The 12,874-nt window shown below is 47.8% G+C and overlaps 1 protein-coding gene across 2 annotated transcripts in view; it reads left to right on the top strand.

Moving 5' to 3' along the window:
• The window catches only part of LOC311144058 (interleukin-1 receptor type 1), a 37,309-nt gene that overhangs the window by 12,820 nt on the left and 11,615 nt on the right, over nucleotides 1-12,874 (top strand). The window contains exons 3-5 of one of the 2 annotated variants that reach the window (XM_084179998.1): nucleotides 7,956-8,033; nucleotides 8,678-8,930; nucleotides 10,048-10,231. In XM_084179998.1, coding sequence (XP_084036124.1) covers nucleotides 7,958-8,033; nucleotides 8,678-8,930; nucleotides 10,048-10,231 — 513 coding nt within the window. In that variant the 5' untranslated portion in view covers nucleotides 7,956-7,957. Of the gene's footprint in view, nucleotides 1-7,955; nucleotides 8,034-8,677; nucleotides 8,931-10,007; nucleotides 10,232-12,874 lie in introns of both variants that reach the window. The other variant, XM_084179999.1, reaches the window with a different exon arrangement.

The raw sequence follows: 12,874 nt of genomic DNA, 5'->3' as shown, positions 1-12,874 counted from the left end.
CCACAGTGACCGTACGTACATACCCTAACCAGAAGCCATGGATTACAGGCAACATCCGCACTGAGCTAAAGGGTAGAGCTGCCGCTTTCAAGGAGCGGGACTCTAACCCAGATGCTTATAAGAAATCCCGCTATGCCCTCCGACGAACCATCAAACAGGCAAAGAGTCAATACAGGACTAAGATTGAATCGTACTACACCGGCTCTGACGCTCGTCGGATGTGGCAGGGCTTGAAAACGATTACAGAATACAAAGGGAAGCACAGCCGCGAGCTGCCCAGTGACACAAGCCTACCAGACGAGCTAAAGAGAGCACCAGCTGTTCCGGATGACTATGTGATCACGCTCTCCGTAGCCGATGTGAGTAAGACTTTTAAGCAGGTCAACATTCACAAGGCCGCAGGGCAAGACGGATTACCAGGACGTGTACTCTGAGCATGTGCTGACCAATTGGCAAGTGTCTTCACTGACATTTTCAACATGTCCCTGACTGAGTCTGTAATACCAACATGTTTCAAGCAGACCACCATAGACCCCGTGCCCAAGGACACTAAGATAACCTGCCTAAATGACTACCGACCCGTAGCACTGACGTCTGTAGCCATGAAGTTCTTTGAAAGGCTGGTCATGGCTCACATCAACACCATTATCCCAGAAACCCTAGACCCACTCCAATTTGCATACCGCCCCAACAGATCCACAGATGATGCAATCTCTATTGCACTCCACACTGCCCTTTCCCACCTGGACAAGAGGAACACCTACGTGAGAATGCTATTCATTGACTACAGCTCAGCATTCAACACCATAGTGCCCTCAAAGCTCATCACTAAGCTAAGGATCCTGGGACTAAACACCTCCCTCTGCAACTGGATCCTGGACTTCCTGACGGGCCGCCCCCAGGTGGTAAGGGTTGGTAACAACACATCTGCCACACTGATCCTCAACACGGGGGCCCCTCAGGGGTGCGTGCTCAGTCCCCTCCTGTACTACAAGTTCACCCATGACTGCATGGCCAGGCACGACTCCAACACCATCATTAAGTTTGCCGACGACACAACAGTGGTAAGCCTGATCACCGACAACGAGAAGAACCTATAGGGAGGAGGTCAGAGACCTGGCCGTGTGGTGCCAGGATAACAACCTCTCCCTCAACGTGACCAAGACAAAGGAGATGATTGTGGACTACAGGAAAAAAAAGAGGACTGAGCACGCCCCCATTCTCATCGACGGGGCTTTAGTGGAACAGGTTGAGAGCTTCAAGTTCCTTGGTGTCCACATCACCAACAAACTATCATGGTCCAAACACACCAAGACAGTCGTGAAGAGGGCACGACAAAGCCTATTCCCCCTCAGGAGACTGAAAAGATTTGGCATGGGTCCTTAGATCCTCAAAATTTTCTACAGCTGCACCATCGAGAGCATCTTGACTGGTTGCATCACCGCCTGGTATGGCAACTGCTCGGCCTCCGACCGCAAGGCACTACAGAGGGTAGTGCGTATGGCCCAGTACATCACTGGGGCCAAGCTTCCTGCCATCCAGGACCTCTATACCAGGCGGTGTCAGAGGAAGGCCCTCAAAATTGTCAAAGACTCCAGCCACCCTAGTCATAGACTGTTCTCTCTGCTATCGCACAGCAAGCAGTACCGGAGTGCCAAGTCTAGGTCCAAATGGCTTCTCAACAGCTTCTACCCCCAAGCCATAAGACTCCTGAACAGCTAATCATGGCTACCTGGACTATTTGCACTGCTCCCCCACCCCCACCCCATGTTTTTACGCTGCTGCTACTCTGTTAATGATTTATGCATAGTCACTTTAACTCTACCCACATGTACATATTACCTCAACTACCTCAACTAGCCGGTGCCCCAGCACATTGACTCTGCACCGGTACCCCCCTGTATATAGCCTCCCTACTGTTATATTATTTTACTTTTGCTATTTTTTTCTCAACACTTTTTTGTTGTTGTTGTTTTATTTAACTTTTTTATAAAAAATGAAATGCATTGTTGGTTAAGGGCTGTGTCACGGATTCTGCCGACGCTGCTCCTCCTCCTTGCTCGGGCAGGCTTCGGCGTTCGTCGTCCCCGGAGTACTAGCTACCACCGTTAGATGTTTCGATGTTTGATTGGTTTGGTCCGTCTGTTGCACCTGTGTCCGTTTGTGTCTGATTATGTGTCCTATAAGTTTCCTGCTTTGTGTTTGTGAGTTTGTGTGTTATTGTCCGCCTGTCCGTTGGTGCTGCGTGTTTTTCTCTGATTTATTGTTTTGTAGTTTACGCACAGTTTGCGTAATCGCTCGCCTCTGTTTTGTGTCGAGGCCGTTATTTGTATTTGCCTAGTTTTGACTAGTAAAGTCTGTGTCCTGCGCCTGACTCCTACACCACATCTACATCAGCCCATGACAGAATAACACACCCCTATGGAGTCAGCAGGAGCAGCGGCGGCACCCAAGTCCCTGGAGGAACGGATCAGCGATCAGGACACCATGATCCGGCAACTTGGGGCCGCCATGAACGAGGTGTCTAACACTCTGCGCCGTTTGGTCACCGGAGAGGTGCCCACACCTCCGCACACCTTACCATCACCATCGGCCAGTCCTCCTCTCCCAGCACCGGAACCCAGTGGTATTCGGCTCTCGCTCCCGAGGGCATATGATGGTACCGCAGCCGGGTTCAGGGGTTCCTCCTGCAGGTGGAACTCTACCTGGCCACCATACACCCGGCGCCCTCGGGATACGAGAGCGTCTCCGCCCTCATCTCCTGTCTCTCCGGCAAGGCGTTGGAGTGGGCCAACGCCGAATGGAGGGGAATAGACGCCGCCACCATCACCTACTCGGAGTTCTCCCGCCGCTTCAGGGCAGTGTTCGACCATCCACCTGAGGGGAAGGCGGCGGGGGAGCGTCTGTTCCACCTCCGACAGGGGAAGAGGAGTGCACAGGATTTCGCCCTGGAGTTCCGGACTCTAGCGGCGGATACGGGGTGGAATGAGAGGGCCCTCATCGACCACTATCGATGCAGCCTACGTGAGGACGTTCGTCGTGAGCTGGCCTGCAGGGACACCAACCTATCTTTCGACCAGTTGGTGGACATGTCCATCCGTCTCGACACCCTGCTGGCTACCCGCGGACGTCCCGAATGGGGGTCGTCCATTCCATCCTCCAGCGCCTCCGAGCCGATTCCTATGGAGCTCGGGGGTGCTGGCGCTAGAGAGAGGAGGAGAGAGAACCCGAGGGGGGCCGTCCCCTGCACCAACTGTGGCCGTGGAGGGCACACTGCGGCTAGGTGCTGGGGAGGGTCTCCTGGGAGAGGGGACAACAGGTCATGCACTTGGGAGTCATTTCAGGTGAGTAGGCGCCCCACTTACCCAGAGCTCTCTGTTGTTCAACTATGTATACCTGTGAGATTTCCACAGGTGGCACCTCATTCCCAGCATAAGGCGCTAGTAGATTCAGGCGCAGCTGGGAATTTTGTGGATCGTAAATTTTGTTCTAGGTTAGGAATTCCCCTCCGGCCGGTGGAAGTCCCCTTCCCTGTCCATGCCCTAGACAGCCGGCCGCTGGGGTCGGGGTTGATTAGAGAAGTCACAGCACCACTTAAGATGACTATGCAGGGGGGTCATGAGGAGACCATTCAGTTATATCTGATCGACTCTCCTGCGTATCCCGTGGTGCTGGGGCTTCCCTGGTTAATCACCCATGATCCTACTATTTCGTGGCCACAGAGAGCTCTTATGGAGTGGTCTGCCCAGTGTGTGGGGAGATGTCTAGGTGTTTCCGTAGGGGCGACCTCGGTGGAGAGTCCAAACCAGGTGCCCGCAATGCACATTCCCCCTGAGTATGAGGATTTGGCACTCGTGTTCTGTAAATCGAGGGCGACGCAGTTGCCCCCGCATAGACAGGGGGACTGTGCGATAAACCTCCAGGCAGGAGCAGCGCTTCCGCGGAGCCATGTGTATCCTCTGTCTCAAGAGGAGAAAAGGGCTATGGAGACTTACATAGCCGAATCTCTGAGACAAGGATACATACGGCCCTCCACTTCCCCTGCGTCCTCGAGCTTCTTTTTTGTGAAGAAAAAGGATGGAGGGTTGCGCCCGTGCATTGATTACCGTAGTCTCAATCAGATCACTGTGAAATACAGTTATCCACTCCCTCTGATTGCGACTATGACGGAATCATTGCACGGAGCGCGTTTCTTCACAAACCTGGACCTCAGGAGCGCGTACAACTTGGTGCGCATTAGGGAGGGCGATGAATGGAAGACAGCATTTAGTACCACCTCGGGTCATTACGAGTATCTCGTCATGCCATACGGGTTGATGAATGCTCCTTCAGTCTTCCAATCCTTCGTGGATGAGATCTTCCGGGACATGCAGGGGCAGGGTGTGGTCGTGTACATTGATGACATTCTTGTGTACTCTTCTACCCGAGCCGAGCATGTAGCTCTGGTGCGCTGAGTGTTGAGGAGGCTGTTGGAGCACGACCTGTATGTCAAGGCAGAGAAATGTCTGTTTTTCCAGGAGTTGGTCTCCTTTTTGGGTTATCAGTTGTCCGCGTCAGGGGTAAAGATGGAGGTTGACCGTGTGTCAGCCGTGCGTAATTGGCAAACCCCAACCACGGTTAAAGAGGTGCAGCAGTTTTTGGGTTTTGCCAATTACTACCAGAGGTTTATCCGGGGTTTTGGACAGGTGGCAGCTCCCATAACGTCTCTTTTGAAGGTGGGTCCGGTGCGGTTGCAGTGGTCAGCTGAGGCGGACAGGGCTTTTGGGAGACTGAAGGACCTGTTTACTTCGGCTCCGGTGCTGGCGCATCCGGATCCCGCTTTACCGTTTCAGGTAGAGGTGGACGCGTCAGAGGCCGGTATTGGGGCCATACTATCGCAACGGTCCGGCACGCCACCTAAACTCCGCCCCTGTGCTTTTTACTCTAAGAAGCTCAGCCCGGCGGAGCGAAATTATGACGTAGGGGACAGGGAGCTGTTAGCCGTGGTACAGGCCCTAAAGGTGTGGAGGCGTTGGCTTGAGGGGGCTCAACACCCTTTCCTCATTTTGACTGACCACCGTAACCTGGAGTACATCCGGGCAGCTAGGAGATTGAACCCTCGTCAGGCGCGGTGGAACATGTTCCTAGCCCGGTTCGTATTTAAAATCACGTACATCCCTGGGTCCCAGAATGGTAAGGCAGACGCTCTCTCCCGGCGGTATGACACAGAGGAGAGGTCCGTTGAGCCCACTCCCATACTGCCGGAGTCTTGTCTGGTGGCACCGGTAGTATGGGAGGTCGATGCGGAAATCGAGCGGGCGTTGCGTACCAACCCTAGTCCTCCACAGTGTCCTGTGGGTCGGACGTACGTTCCGCTCGAGGTTCGGGATCGAATGATTTATTGGGCTCACACGTCACCCTCCTCTGGACATCCAGGTATTGGCCGGACAGTGCACTGTCTTAGCTCTAAGTACTGGTGGCCAACGTTAGCCAGGGATGTGAGGGTTTATGTCTCCTCCTGCTCGGTGTGCGCCCAGTGTAAGGCGCCTAGACACCTGCCCAGGGGAAAGTTACAACCCCTGCCCGTTCCACAACAACCCTGGTCTCACCTCTCGGTGGATTTAGTTACAGACCTTCCCCCCTCGCAGGGGAATACCACTATTCTGGTCGTTGTGGATTGGTTCTCTAAGGCCTGTCGTCTCCTCCCTATGCCGGGTCTCCCTACTGCCCTACAGACCGCTGAGGCACTATTCACCCACGTCTTTCGGCACTACGGGGTACCCGAGGACATAGTGTCTGATCGAGGTCCCCAGTTCACCTCCAGAGTCTGGAGGGCGTTCATGGAGCGTTTGGGGGTCTCAGTGAGCCTTACCTCGGGGTACCACCCGGAGAGCAATGGGCAGGTAGAACGTGTGAACCAGGATGAGTTCCACCGTGGTCATCCCACACGCCCTGCTTCGCGTCCTCCTGGTCGTCCCCGAGGCCGGGGTCGGCGCACGGCTGGAGCCGCGCGTCAAGGGGGGGGGGGTACTGTCACGGATTCTGCCGAGGCTGCTCCTCCTCCTTGCTCGGGCAGGCTTCGGCGTTCGTCATCCCCGGAGTACTAGCTACCACCGTTAGATGTTTCGATGTTTGATTGGTTTGGTCTGTCTGTTGCACCTGTGTCCGTTTGTGTCTGATTATGTGTCCTATAAGTTTCCTGCTTTGTGTTTGTGAGTTTGTGTGTTATTGTCCGCCTGTCCGTTGGTGCTGCGTGTTTTTCTCTGATTTGTTGTTTTGTAGTTTACGCACAGTTTGCGTAATCGCTCGCCTCTGTTTTGTGTCGAGGCTGTTATTTGTATTTGCCTAGTTTTGACTAGTAAAGTCTGTTGGACTAAGCTTCTGTGTCCTGCGCCTGACTCCTACACCACATCTACATCAGCCCATGACAGGCTGTAAATAAGCATTTCACGGTAATGTCTACACCTGTTGTATTTGGCGCATGTGGCAAATCAAATTTTATTTGATTTGATTTGAACTAGCTTGAATTCAACGTGAAATTTACAAATGTCACCATGTCATTGGATTTATGTTGGTTAAAAGTTGGCAACAAATGTTGTTTTAATTCCTTTACGTTGATTACTTTTTTTTTTATCCAATCAGTTTTCCACGTTGATTCAACGTCGTCACATTAAATTTTTTGGTTGAAATGATGTGGAAACAACGTTGATTCAACCCGTTTTTGCCCAGTGGGATGTTTCTTTTTTTTTATTTGTGGGAATACTTGGGAACAGATTTCGTAAATGAAACTCATTTTTAGCTGAATTCATGTTGATTATTGTTTTGTATATTTTTTTTTAACTCAACTTTGGGGGGGGGGGGACACTCGCGGGCCGCTTTTGGCCGCCTGTTGCCGACCCGTTGGAGTACTTCTTTCAAGGCACAGCTTTATTAATGTAGCATATCGCCAATGGCACATTATCCAGAATAGAGACCATGCTGGTACACAATATAAAGCAAAGATATTGAACAAAACTTCAGAAACTCCTTTAGTTGCAGAATGTACATGTGATATCACTCTCATTACAAGTAGACATAAGTAGTTTGACACCTCATTAGTTGATAACTTAGTTGTTATAACAGCTGGCTTACAGTTATACAGTTAAACACCTCCACTGTGAAGTGTGTCTGTCAGACAGTATGAAATGGCCAGTCAACCAACCATTTCCCCTTAACAAAGAGGCAAGCTTCTATTATAGAAGGGGATTGAAATGTACTATATAGTCATGTAGTGAGTCAATCTAGACCAGCTGGAATCAGGCAGTTAAGCCTTCACAACCCTGACTGACTTCATGACTCTTAGGCCACACAGTATCATCAATCCAGGGCTGGCCAACCCTTCTCCTGGACAGCTACTGGGTATGCAGGCTTTTGCTTTAACCCTGCTATAACACACAATTCAATTAATCAACATCCTATTGAGCAGCTAGTAAAATCAGGTGCAGCCGGGTAGCACTCTAGGGTGGGGGTTGCTGACCCCTGCTGATCATATTCTCTCTCGGTTTTTGTTATTTTATGTCTTAGCTTTACTCATCCAGTTACCAGCAGAGCCCTGGAGATGTCCCCAGTAAGTTAGTCAGCCAGTCTTCCTGTGGTGGACTGGGGAATGTGTCTGGCCCTCTAGGCATGAGATATTATCCTGCCTGCCTGCCTTACCATGGTGACTCCTGTAGTTAAATATTATTGGTTTTCCGTAAAGGCCTGCCCCAGATTGCCTATGGTGTGTTTGTGTAGGAGATTCAGTTGACAAGTGAGGGATTAAGTGGAAGGTTGGGAAGCGGAATTATACTTTTTTGTGTGTGATCGTTTCACTTTGTGAGGATTTTGAACAATGTTATGAAGTGTCCTGTTGGATTCTGTTGGTTTGTTTGAGCTTATTGTTCAGTGTTGCTTTGGTAATGAGTGTTCCCTGTGTTCACTGTGTCTCTCTGTTTCAGCTATGGATTGGAGTCAGATGTTGCAGATCTTCCTCTTCTCACTCCTCTGTCTCACTGGCAGCTCCAAGGCTGTAGGAGGTAAGTAGGACACACTTCACCGAAGACTTCCAGTCAGACATTAATCAATCAATCAAGCAATAGTTATGAGGACAGCTTGAAGCACGGTTTGAATTACCCAAACTGGCTCAATTGAATTTAACAGCCCTAACTATAATCTGAAACATGGCCCTTCACTTTGTGATGACTCAACTTTGACCTCTGGTGGGTGTTGATGGAATTAGTATTTGATACAGCAACTGTGCAAATACAGTATCTGTGTGCATGTTTATTGGTGTCCTAAAACAGGGTTTCTCAAACTCGGTCCTGGGGCCCCCCCTGGGTGCACGTTTTGGTTTTCGCCCTAGCACTACACGGCTGATTCAAATAACCACCTCATTATCAAGCTTTGATTATTTGAATCAGCTGTGTAGTGCTAGGGCAAAAACCAAAACATGTACCCAGGCGGGGCCCCAGGACCGAGTTTGGGAAACCCTGTTCTAAAAAGTTGTATTTTTGAAGGGACCATCTCTGTACAAAATCTATACTTACATGACACACAGTATAATAATTGCATAATTTACAAAACCACATTCATTTTGTGTGCATCAACATTCTTCAAGGGGGGCCTCAAATAGTCTCTGTGCCGCATGTTTGTCTTCACTCTATGCACTCTTGGTGTACAGAGCTCTGTAAGGACTATGGACGAGAGTTTGAGCGGATCTTTTCAGTCCCGGGCGATGCCGCCATGTTGACCTCCACCCTGTTAGCCCCCAACGTGTTCGACTACCTCAACGTCCCCTATAACATCTCATGGTACAACCAAAGGACTGGGAGAATGCTGACCAGGGAGACAGGAAGAACTTTGGTGCAGGGGAAGACACTGTGGATGTTTAACATTGAGATGGACGATGCTGGAGACTATGTCTGTGTTGTGAGGTAGGATATATACACTACATGACCAAAAGTGTGTGGACACCTGCTGGTCGAACATCTCATTCCAAAATCATGGGCATTAATATGGAGTTGGTTCCCCCTTTGCTGCTATAACAGCCTCCACTCTTCTGGGAAGGCTTTCCACTAGATGTTGGAACATTTCTGCGGGGACTTGCTTCCATTCAGACACAAGAGCATTAGTGAGGTCGAGCACTGATGTTGGGCGATTAGGCCTGGCTCACAATTGGCGTTCTAATTCATCCCAAAGGTGTTCGATGGGGTTGAGGTCAGGGCTCTGTGCAGGCCAGTCAAGTTCTTCCAAACCGATCTCGACAAACCATTTCTGTATAGACCTCGATTTGTGCACGGGGGAATTGTCTTGCTGAAACAGGAAAGGGCCTTCCCCAAACTGTTGCCATGAAGTTGGAAGCACAGAATTGTCTAGAATGTAATCGTATGCCTTAGCGTTAAGATTTCCCTTCACTGGAACTAAGGGGCCTAGCCCGAACCATGAAAAACACCCTCAGACCATTATTTCTCCAGCCGACTCTTGGCATTGCGCATGGTGATCTTAGGCTTGTGTGCGACTGCTCGGCCATGGAAACCCATTCCTTTAAGCTCCTGACGAACAGTTATTGTGCTGACATTGCTTCCAGAGGCAGTTTGGAACTGGGTAGTGAGTGTTGCAACCGTGGACAGGCGATTTACGCGCTTCAGCGGTCCCGTTCTGTGAGCTTGTGTGGCCTACTATTTCGCAGTTGAGCCGTTGTTGCTCCTAGACGTTTCCACAAACTGACTTGTTGGAAAGGTGGCATCTTATGACGGTGCCTCGTTAAAAGTCACTGAGCTCTTCAGTAAGACCATTCTACTGCCAATGTTTGTCTATGGAGATTGCATGGCGGTGTGCTCAATTTTATACACCTGTCAGCAACGGGTGTGGCTGGAATAGCCAAATCCACTAATTTGAAGGGGTGTCCACAACTTTTGTGTCTGTCTGTCTGTCTGTCTGTCTGTCTGTCTGTGTGTGTGTGTGTGTGTGTGTGTGTGTGTGTGTGTGTGTGTGTGTATGTGGTTCCGTAGTACAGTGCTGTAAATCTCGTCTGCTGTCTTGGATGAACAGAACTCCCTCCCAGTGCTACAAGCAGGCTACCTTACTGATTGTGAACCAGACCCACCCAGAAGAATGCGGTCGACCACAGAATAAGGTTGAACAGGTCCTGACCAATACAGCCAGAGCTGTCCTGTCCTGCCCATTGAGTGACCACATCAGGAAAGTGGACAGGTACTCAATCCAGTGGTACAAGGTGAGTCCTATACGGGAAACAGACAGTACAGTGCAAAGGGAGAATGTTGAGAGGGGAACCCTGAGGCCTGAGAATGATGGAAAACCTGTTTGAACTCTGTCATTCAGTCTGTCTTTCTGTATTCTTCATTTATCTTTAAAACTATAGGAATGTAGGGTGACTACATGTGAGATAATTTTCCATCAGATATACGCTATTTACATTATTATCATTGTTCTAACACATTTACACTACCAGTCAAAAGTTTGGACACACCTATTCATTCAAGGGTTATTCTTTATTTAAAAAAAAAATCACATTGTAAAATAATAGGGAAGACATCAAAACTATGAAATAACACATATGGAATCAATTAGTAACCAAAAAAGTGTTAAACAAATCAAAATAGATTTTATATTTGAGATTCTTCAAATAGCCACCCTTTGCCTTGATGACAGCTTTGCACACTATTGGCATTCTCTCAACCAGCTTCATTAGGTAGTCACTGGGAATGCATTTCAATTAACAGGTGTGCCTTCTTAAAAGTTAATTTGTGGACTTTATTTCCTTCTGAATGTGTTTGAGCCAATCAGTTGTGTTGTGCCAAGGTAGGTGGCTATTCAGAAGATAGCCCTATTTGGTAAAAGACCAAGTCCATATTATGGCAAGAACAGCTCAAATAAGCAAAGAGAAACGATAGTCCATCATTACTTTAAGACATGAAGGTCAGTCAATACGGAACATTTCAAGAACTTTGAATGCTTCTTCAAGTGCAGTCGCAAAAACCATACAGCGCTATTATGAAACTGGCTCTCATGAGGACCGCCACAGGAATGGAAGACCCAGTTACCTCTGCTGCAGAGGATAAGTTCATTAGAGTTACCAGCCTCAGATATTGCAGCCCAGATAAATGCTTCACAGAGTTCAAGTCACAGACACATCTCAATATCAACTGTTCAGAGGGGACTGTGTGAATCAGGCCTTCATGGTCGAATTGCTGCAAAGAAACAACTACTAAAAGACACCAATAAGAAGAGGAGACCTGGTTGGTCCAAGAAACACAAGCAATGGACATTAGGCCGGTGGAAATGTGTCCTTTGGTCTGGAGTCCAAATTGGAGATTTTTGGTTCCAACCGCTGTGTCTTTGTGAGACGCGGTGTGGGTGAACGGAGGATCTCCGCATGTGTAGTTCCCACCGTAAAGAATGGAGGAGGAGGTGTTATGGTGTGGGGGTGCTTTGCTGGTGACACTGTCTGTGATTTATTTAGAATTCAAGGCACACTTAACCAGCATGGCTACCACAGCATTCTACAGCGGTATGCCATCCCATCTGGTTTGGGCTTAGTGGGACTATCATTTGTTTTTCAACAGGACAATGACCCAACACACCTCCAGGCTGTGTAAGCGTTATTTGACCAAGGAGAGTGATGGAGTGCTGCATCAGATGACCAGGCCTTCACAATCCCCCGACCTCAACCCAATTGAGATGGGTTGGGATGAGTCAGACGGCAGAGTGAAGGAAAACCAGCCAACAAGTGCTCAGCATATGTGGGAACTCCTTCAAGACTGTTGGAAAAGCATTCCAGGTGAAGCTGGTTGAGAGAATGCCAATAGTGTGCAAAGCTGTCATCAAGGCAAAGGGTGGCTATTTGAAGAATTTCAAATATAAAATATATTTTGATTTGTTTAACACTTTTTGGGTTACTACATGATTCTATATGTGTTGTTTCATAGTTTTGATGTCTTCACTATTATTCTACAATGAATAGAAAATAGTAAAAATAAAGAAAAACCCTTGAATGAGTAAGTGTGTCCAAACTTTTGACTGGTACTGTACATCGAATTGTTCTCATAGTAGGTACTGTAGGTCTTCTTGTGTAAGACATTATATCTTAACATTGTAATATTGTAATATTTTGTATTACTAGGGTCATTCTTGAATTGCGGTGGCATTTGGGCTTGGCATTTTGGAGAAAATAATTAGTGAATTTTTATTGATTTTAAAATGTTTAAATGTATTTGGGTCCATCTTCCCATTCTAAATCAACTAATATGGCAGCGTAATGACTTAAAATGTTTTTATCATTATGATAACTTTGTGCCAACAGTACCACTAATGATGGTAACACCAATGACACATTTTTGGTTATTGAGGATTTTCTTAAATGGAGGCCACAGATGCTCAAATCTAAGGTCATTAAGCCTTTGAAAAAAGTATTTTCTATTTGATATGATTAATAATTTTGCTCACAATTAAATGTCCCTTCTTTGAAATTGAGTAACACCAATGACACATTGCATTTAGACACCAAATGTTCTATGCAATCCTCAAATTTATGACATACTAAAAGGGTGTGATTAGCTAATAATTTTCTTTAATATAACAGTTTGCCACTGGAGGGAATGCTCAAGGTCCTTTATGTGCTGTATATCTTTGTAATGAGGGATTTTCAAGGTGTTAACACCAATGACATAAAACTTAGGGACACACATTATACTAGTAAATAAAAAGGCTTTTAATAGCCTTTGTTTTTATTGATCTATACAATATATGAAAAACCTTTGTTCAATTTCTAGAATTCAAAATAATAGACAGATACAGTTGAAGTCTGAAGTTTACATACACTTAGGTTTGAGTCATTAAAACTCGTTTTTCAACCACT

This window comes from Coregonus lavaretus, assembly GCF_964263955.1.
Source record: "Coregonus lavaretus genome assembly, chromosome: 16".
Taxonomy (NCBI): Eukaryota; Metazoa; Chordata; class Actinopteri; order Salmoniformes; family Salmonidae; genus Coregonus; species Coregonus lavaretus.
Note: the sequence above shows the minus strand (reverse complement) of the source record. Positions and strands in the feature narration are given on the sequence as shown.